Source organism: Dermacentor silvarum, chromosome 2 (genome assembly GCF_013339745.2).
Source record: "Dermacentor silvarum isolate Dsil-2018 chromosome 2, BIME_Dsil_1.4, whole genome shotgun sequence".
Lineage (NCBI taxonomy): Eukaryota > Metazoa > Arthropoda > Arachnida > Ixodida > Ixodidae > Dermacentor > Dermacentor silvarum.
This window is the reverse complement of record NC_051155.1, coordinates 195,821,824-195,830,229: the sequence shown is the minus strand read 5'-3', so window position 1 is coordinate 195,830,229 and position 8,406 is coordinate 195,821,824. Positions and strand designations below refer to the sequence as shown.

Sequence of the window (8,406 nt, the reverse complement as noted above, 5' to 3'; positions counted from 1 at the left end):
AAATGCTTGGATTTACGTCAAATTTCTCAGAGAGGTTCCTGTAAACAAAGTAAATCAATGGCTTTGATGAAATTTGGTAATTTTCGGTATGGGCGGGAAATCGAACCCGGGCCTGTGAGACAAGCATGCTTCCCCGACGTCACGGCGGCTCCGCGGTTATGGTTGACTAAAGGTTGCCTAGTGCGTGCGTCATTGCACACGTCACGTCGAAAGGTGTGGCCTAGTGCGTGCGTCATTGAGCACGTGACGCCGCAAAGAGGTGGCGTCACTGAGCCACTGAGCGTAAGGTCTCTAGATAAAACAAGTTTTCATGCTTCAAGTTTTTCATATAGGGGCCTTAAATTAGCGGTCCTTCGAGTTATGAACTCTTCGCAGGCAAACGAGCGTGTTAAACGCTTGGCGCGTTTTCATCTGGCCTTGCCGAGGTGCAGTTAGAACGCACGTGAGAGCGTGCACGGACGAGGAATGCGCGAAAAAAAAAAACATTTCACCAAAGGGACCATAATGCTTTTGCATCTCCACACGTAGGCAGTGTTTCCTTCCGAAATTTGATTCATCCATCATTACATTCAAAGCTCAGAGTCATGTAAAATGAGTGACGTTCTCCTTATACTCGTGTCTGAATTGTTTCTTATGTGGTACGCCTCAATGGCCGCCGCACGTGCCTATCCTAACTGTAGTACAAAGTATTTTTTTTCAAACATAAGCCTACACCCACACTGATCACTGCGTACAGCCAGGTTTTGTATACCTAGATGAATGATTGACAGGCTGTGCATTGATTTGCTTGGTTTCACATTGCCTGGGGTATGCGTCTTGTACCTGCATGCAAACGGGATACTTTTGCAATAAAAATTAAGTTGCGAGTAAGCGTACGGGTTGTGTCTTCCACCGCCCTTCGTCCCTTGTGCATTGCTAGCAGGTTCACAAGAAATTGTTGTGCAGTCTGTTGTATGTATATACGTGTTTTATTTGACGCTTATGCACGTGTCCTCTATACACACCGATATACTTAAAATTGACAATTGTTGTCCATTAGTATCAGTAAACTTTCTGCGAACAACCACTTGCGTAGACTATGAACAATAACATATATAAAAATATACTCGTTAAAGATTTTTGTCTATATACAGTACATAGACTTTATGCATCGAAAAAGGTAAGAAGGTCAGTAGGTCCGTAAGAGGTCTATAGAGACATTTTATGGGAGCACACGTCGTTATGCTGCGTTTGTCTCATTTAATGGTTAAATAAGCCGCGGATCATGCCTTTAAAGGCACGCGTAACATAACATCGATAATTTTTGTTGTTACCAGAGATGCGACGGCCATGAATGACCGTCACGGAGCGCGGGGACAAGACTACAACGGAGGCAAATTAGTGTCCCTGACATTCTTAGCTGTCGGAAAGATCTGCAGATCGCAGAATGGCCAGACGTGCATCACAGAAAGAATATATTAATTAGCTACAATAGATTCATTACTACTTATTTGTTTGTGAAGTTGTCAGCTCCGTTGCAGAATATGTGTGCTTGTGTTGTGGCACTAAACGAAAAAACACGCACACTTTCAGGCTTTGGGAAACACCGAAGAGGGACGCTCGTGGCCCAGTTTAATTTTCGTGTCAATACATGATATTTTATTCCTTCAAGATTTTGTTCATTGATACTTTCCAGGGGCACCCGGCTTTGCCTTGCACTGAACTTTTGCCGGAGCTTCACAAGGAGCTGGAAAGTACCGTTGTCTTACGGAGCAGACACATAATAATAATAAAAAAAACGTACAGTTCCGGAACGTCACCAAGCGTCACAGAGTGTATCACAAATGGTCACAGACAGTCGTTGGGTGGCACAGGAGCAGTGACGCCGTTAGTTCGCGAGGTCCCCAATGCCCGGACGAAGACTGCCATCCGTAGAAAGCATGACAAGATCCTCCTCTGTCATAAAGCGCTGAAGTCGGTGCGCAACTCTGGGGACATATTTCCATTCGTCTCCTTTGTGGACAGAGTAAACACGGTCGAGTGATTCCTGATTGAAGTCACGTAATTCTTGGTACCGCCGAAACTAGAGCGGCCGTTCACGAGTTCGCTCTCAGCGACGACGTCTCTACGGAAAGCTATCGCGAAACGCTTCCGTTTTGCGTTGCTCTTCTGAAAGCACAGGAAGATGTACGGGTTGATGGCGCTGTTCGAGGCAGAGATAACTCCGAAGAGAGCCACCAGGTTTCGGTCTAGAGAGACGTCCGCACCTCCGAAGGCCAACACCATCTCCTGGACCATGTAGGGAACGTTGGTCACCAGAAACGCGGCGAAGACTGCCGCAGTCAACCTGACGGTCTTTACCTAAGAAAAATCATGGGAGATGGGAAAGTATTATCAGTTGTGAACGTGACTCGTTTTTCACAATGGTGACACTCCAGTGCAATCTTGTCGCCGTTTAAACGCCGGGTTCATGTCGCATTCTGTCTCATATCAGGACAGAAAAACCTGTGATAAGAACGAGTTGGGCTCTTTAAGTAGTTTCTGACTTTTTGTTATCTGAACCTGAACTTGTACTAGTTTTCTGATGCATCCCAACGTTCGTGTTCAACGGCCGAACACTACGTGCGAGCGCCTGTATTGAACAGAATCAAATATAGAAACATGATGCTTCACCAAATTTACATAGAAGCATATGGCAAGACTTTTTAAATCCTGTAATTTACATAACAGCACCCCAGGCATCGACGCGGCATTAGTCTTCAGGAAGAATCAATAAATGAGTTGGGCACGATTATGCATCGAATCACACGCAGAACTACTCTACGTTGCACATTCCAATGTAATTTAACACAACATGCACAGAGACAATGCTCTCCTTATATCTTCGTTAGGCTTTACTGTTCTCACTTTGTACAGTCAATGAACGTCAACGCATCTTTATGTAATACGCTGAAATAGCTGCGACTTCTATGCAAACACTATAATACACTGTCGTACAAGATGTGATGAATTAAGGCCGCTTAATTACGCCAACGCAAGAGCCAATAGGCACTTAGAATAAAAGAATGCCAAAGATCAAGTCAAGAAAAAAAAACACAACTAAACTGCCTCACCTTTGCCTTTGGCAAGGACGAAGCCGTCTGATGTCGCTTCCTGAAGGCCAAGCTCTGGTGCCAGATCTCCACGAGGATGCGGCCATATAGGCCAACCAGGAGCACGAGAGGGAGCACAAACACGGCCACGAACACGAATGTCATGTACAGTTGTCGCGGCAGTGTCGAGGCAGTCTTACGCGCATAGAACAGTGATGCGCAGTATCGAACGCCCGTGGCGGTCTCGACCACCCGAAACACGTACAGGTTGGGCAGGGATGGGATCAGCGATGCGATCCAGGCGGCCGCCGCCAGGCGCCACGGCGCAGGGCACCGGGCGAGGGGGTACACGATGGCGAAGTGCCTGTCCAACGCTATGCTCACAATCATGTAGGTGGAGGAGGCGAGCGCGAACGTCTGCAGGACCTTGAAGACACGACAGAAGGCGTCGCCGGCGATCCAGACTCGACCCATGACCTCCCAGACCGTCTGCGAAGTCATCGTCACTGTGGTGACCAGAAGGTCGGCCACAGCGAGGTTCAGGAAGAGGACGTGGGCCTTCTGGTAGCGACGCCGACGGTGGTTGCGCAATAGGCGCCAGCAGACGACACTGTTGCCCGTGACCGAGAACTGCGATCATAATGATGATGACGGTGATGCGGACTTGGCTATGGTACTGCGGCCCGAGGACTGACTCGGGGCTGGCATCGCCAACTCCATTTTGGCTGGTCTGGTGAAAGGAGAGGCTGGCGGTGGCGTTGGCGAGGACCTCCGCTATGGCGGCATGGCTGGGGGCCTGTGGGATGCTGTCAGGCATCGCTCAGATGCTGCACGCGTCGCCAACCATGAGGTCAGCCACTCCGACCGTGTCCTTGGCTTGGGGGTCTTGGACTCTGATGCGACTTGAAGCACTGCAAGATGCAAGGGAGGCGAGCAGAACGACACTTTAGCCACAGCATATCAGCACCTAAGAAGAATTAATTTAACACGATAGTTTTCTAGAAGGTTGCTATCATTACGGTACGAAGGAGAAGTAGTCTGTTGACTCAAGTAAATCGGTCTGCAATCGGCACGCGTGCCTAGGGCGTTCACCGCCTTCAAAGGCTGATATACTGGTACGCGCATTTAACTCTACAGTAGCCTGTAGTAGCGAAAAATAAAATCACACGCATCATAGAACGCTGCATTTTCATGTTACCGGACAGTGGAGATAACTCATTTCGAGGGAAAATGCACAGCACTTTCTCTGCTTCAAGCTGTTCTTTACGAAAAGCATTTTCATGTGACTTCGCATATTGCGACTGCTAGCTTAGACTGAGGTTCGAGAGCGCATTGAACATGTGTCCCCCGTGTATGGCAGGTGCCTCCGCCTTGAGTAAAGAAGGCATCGGCATGACTGCGCCAGTGACAATACTCAATTACCTCTGTATACAGAGTTGAACCAGTATACTATCTGGCGCGTTGACCGAGTTGCCGGAAAGGATCCCCATTTCTATTGCTTGCTCCAACTGGCATTGAATGAAAAAGCTAATAGGTGGACCAAAAAGGGTTGAGAATCAGCGAAAGTGTCCGTAGGACCAAACCGTAGTGATTACTGTAGTGAACTTCTCTCCCTCTTCCACTCTAGAAAGACCGTAAGTCCGTTGAGCTCCATTCAAACGGATGTTCTTCAAGAGCTGTTCGTTGGTTGTGCGGAAGAGGCATACTCAGACAAGTTCTAAGAGCTGAACTTAAAAAAAAAAAAAAAAAAAACTAGGGACTAAGCAAGACAGACAAGGACGTCGCTGTGAGGCCTACTCGTCACAGTTATAGTTGTATACATGCTCCAGTATACGTTAATAATAACTCCTTTTCGTCAGTGCGCGCGCGTGCCTGCTTTTGAATCCACTCACCCCGACATTGCGTCGCCCCCACTTCATACCGAGCGTCATGTGCATATTTTTCAGCGTGTGTGAAAGCCGCGCCGGTTTATGTACATATCACTTGCCGCCGCGCATCATTGAACAGTGCGTTTGTGCGCCCATGTGTGTAACGCGCTGGCTTGCAAGCTCCCGCGCCGTCTTTCATATATAAATACGCATCAGTTTGACGCGACGCAACTCTGTTTATGCGTGCTCGTCGACTTGATTGCGCGGTTCGCGTGCGTGTTCTCGTAGTCGTCTTCCTTCGTGTTTGTGGATACTTTTATGCATACGGCTCTTTGTAAGTGGCGTGCGTATACATTGCATCGCCGCAGCGTGTCTCTACTTTATTGCTTATACTACTAAACTACTGCCCCGTGTTTACTTCGCGGTTGAACGAGCAGTAAGCAAACTATTATAACGCCGGCTTTTTATCTATACTTCTCTATGTAACCTCCATATCCTGGCGCAACCATGCCTGAGGTCGGAGTGGTTAGTGCCTTACTAACCGGGATATGCATTGGCAAAAAGTGCCACAAAAACGAGAACAAAGCGTTGTTTGATCCCAGTCTTGCACAGCATACAATTGGGAATCTCTTTTGTGACTAAACTCGCTGCAGTGTACTCGCTGCAGTGTATAGACGCGACAATCGCCCTTTGTCGGAATAAAGAATACTGGTGTACAGGTCCCGACCATCATCTGCTTAGTTTTTTTTTCAAATGCGTTGCCGTGATGATGAAAGACATGCTGGTTGCCGTGACAAGCTGTAATTAATGAATAAATCTGTATGAAAAGAGGCTGGCATCGTGGGTAACACCGGCTACTGCTTTCGTTTAGTCAAACAATTCATGACAGAGATAGAGCGGTTCAAACAAACAAACAAACAAACAAACAAACAAACAAACAAACAAACAAACAAACAAACAAACAAACAAACAAACAAACAAACAAACAAACAAACAAACAAACAAACAAACAAACAAACAAACAAACAAACAAACAAACAAACAACAACAAACAAACAAACGAAAGAACGGACAGACTAACTAACTAACTAACTAACTAACTAACTAACTAACTAACTAACTAACTAACTAACTAACTAACTAACTAACTAACTAACTAACTAACTAACTAACTAACTAACTAACTAACTAACTGACTGAATGACTGACTAACTAACTAACTAACTAACTAACTAACTAACTAACTAACTAACTAACTAACTAACTAACAAAAAGATACTGAAACAATATCCAAACGGAAGTCGGGCCGCTCTTACAGTTGACAAAAATTTAAAAGAAGCGCATGCGCACATCAAGCGCTCATAATATTTACGCAGCGAGTAACCACAGTTCGTTAGAAAAATGGAATGAAAATAAATTGGAGCCCCGTCACAGGCAGTTTCCCAGGCAGTAATACGCTTTTGTGGTTCACTTGTTGGCTATGGTCCCAGCAATTTTTCCAGTGACAGCAGTCTGTTGTCCTGAGCACGCCGTTTCTTGCTTAGTTCTTTTCTACATGAGCATGGCTACTGCACTACAACTGAAGGGGTTCAATCGTTCAATATCACTGAGCTGTTGCGCGTTTCGTGTTTGTGATCCTACTTTATATTTATTTATTTCCTCGTTTCTTTTTTTTTTCATCATCTGTCGATCCCTTTATCCCTTGGCATTTGCCCAGGGCTCGCCAGCTTCTAAAGAGCTAGCCCGCTTACTTCCCTCTCACTATTCTCTCTCTCTCTTCTGAAGCGCTTTTAAGTAGCAATGAGCTTGCAGCTTAACAGTCGGCCCAGTCACGCTGAATGGGCCGGTTCTGGTCGCATTACCGAAAATTCGCCTCACTTTAGAAGTAAAGATCGCAACTGCTACGGGCGTACTTCGCTCCCATTTTATATTTTCGCGGCTATCGCGACGCTGTCTCCGAAAGCGGTACGCACTATGGCCTCGTCTATGTGCCCAAGCAGCCGTCTCGTCAATCTTTTTTGTATGCGCGATAAGTTTCTCCAGCGGCTGCCTTCTTTTGTGGAAGGGAAGTAGACCTGTTGTGATCGAAGGGACTGGCACAATAAAACACAGATCTTTAAGACGGGGATGTGTTTGAAACGCTCAAACATTTGAGCTATCAAAACGCACAAAGAAGTATAGCGTAAGAGCAGAAAATATTAATAAAAACCGACGGGCAAGATTTTTTATGTCGGTATATCACTCGAGTGACCCGCGTCCTTAATTTTTTCTCATTATCAATATTTTTTTTTTACCACGAAGAATGGTGTACGTGTACAGCAGACTATTTCACCTAACTCGGTCGCAGAGATGTACCTAAGAGACCCATATAATGTAGGATGAGGCCTGCAGTTGAAAGAAATGGCACATCAAGCAATCAGAGAAATAAAATAAAAATAAAGCCCTGAATTACCGAATCGAGTATAAGATATCCTCTATACTAAGAGTAGCTTGGTTGCACGCGATGCGCACCTCTCGGACACTTGTTCCTACGATGCGTTCACAACCTACTGGTGACGCAACGTTCAAAGCCATTCACGAGAAACTCCGATAGAAGAAACACGAGGCAGCGCTTCGCTTCCCATTTCTCTCGCGCTGTCGCGACAGTTCTATGCATCATTTATAGCACTCTCTGAGCGACCGATATTCTTGCGTCACCGAGAGCTGCGCAAAAAAAAAAAAAAAAAAGAGCTCTGACAATGACAATGGAAATTCAGTAAGTCGAGTTACGACATGTAGCGATGTAGCGATGTCTCTATACAGGCAACCTGCGTGCTTCGCTCCGATTTAATCAGGCTGAGTAGGCATAAAAAAAAAAATTCGCTTCCGCCGCTTCTCACGCAATCTTGTTTGCCCAATGCTGTAAGTACCCACACATGGACGTTGCAAATGCTATTCAAATAAACTGGTCGGATGCGGCAGTCCACACTTTCCAGGGCAGTAGTTTGATCGTGGAGACACTTGCTCAAGCTCTTGTTGCTGCATTTATGTTCGGACGCCCGCTCACGCCTTCGAGATGCATACGGCTCAAAGAAATGTTTTTTTTTTTTCGCGGTGTTTCCGACACATCGCGTATTTCGTGAATCGCGCATATATATCGACCTGATGCAGACTGAAGGAGGTGGTGTTCTGTGGGAACTCGTGCAAAGCAAAGTGGTGCATACTGTTTGCGTCGTTTCATCTAGCGTACTTCGATGTACGAGTCATTTTGCACTATCTTTCCCTCAAATGTTGAGAAAGAGCCGTCCGCGTTTATACTACATGGGATCGGAGGCACGTGATATGTAAAAAAAAAAGGAAAAGCAAGTAGCAGACTCCGGCGATTCCTTCTGCTCTGAACTCATTCATTGCTACTCTCCTGACTACCCACTACGTCTCCAACTTTGTGCAAACTTCCTGCAACTCTGTCGAAACACATTTATTGTTCT

At 46.1% G+C, this 8,406-nt stretch overlaps 1 protein-coding gene across 1 annotated transcript; it reads right to left on the bottom strand.

Moving 5' to 3' along the window:
- Positions 1-1,625: 1,625 nt before the first annotated feature.
- Positions 1,626-3,963, bottom strand: LOC119441197 (gonadotropin-releasing hormone II receptor-like). Its single transcript, XM_049663132.1, is given in 3 exon segments — positions 1,626-2,340; positions 3,093-3,701; positions 3,703-3,963. Coding segments are annotated over 3 exon segments (1,197 nt in total). The 5' UTR covers positions 3,889-3,963; the 3' UTR covers positions 1,626-1,938.
- Between the last annotated feature and the right edge of the window lie 4,443 nt (positions 3,964-8,406).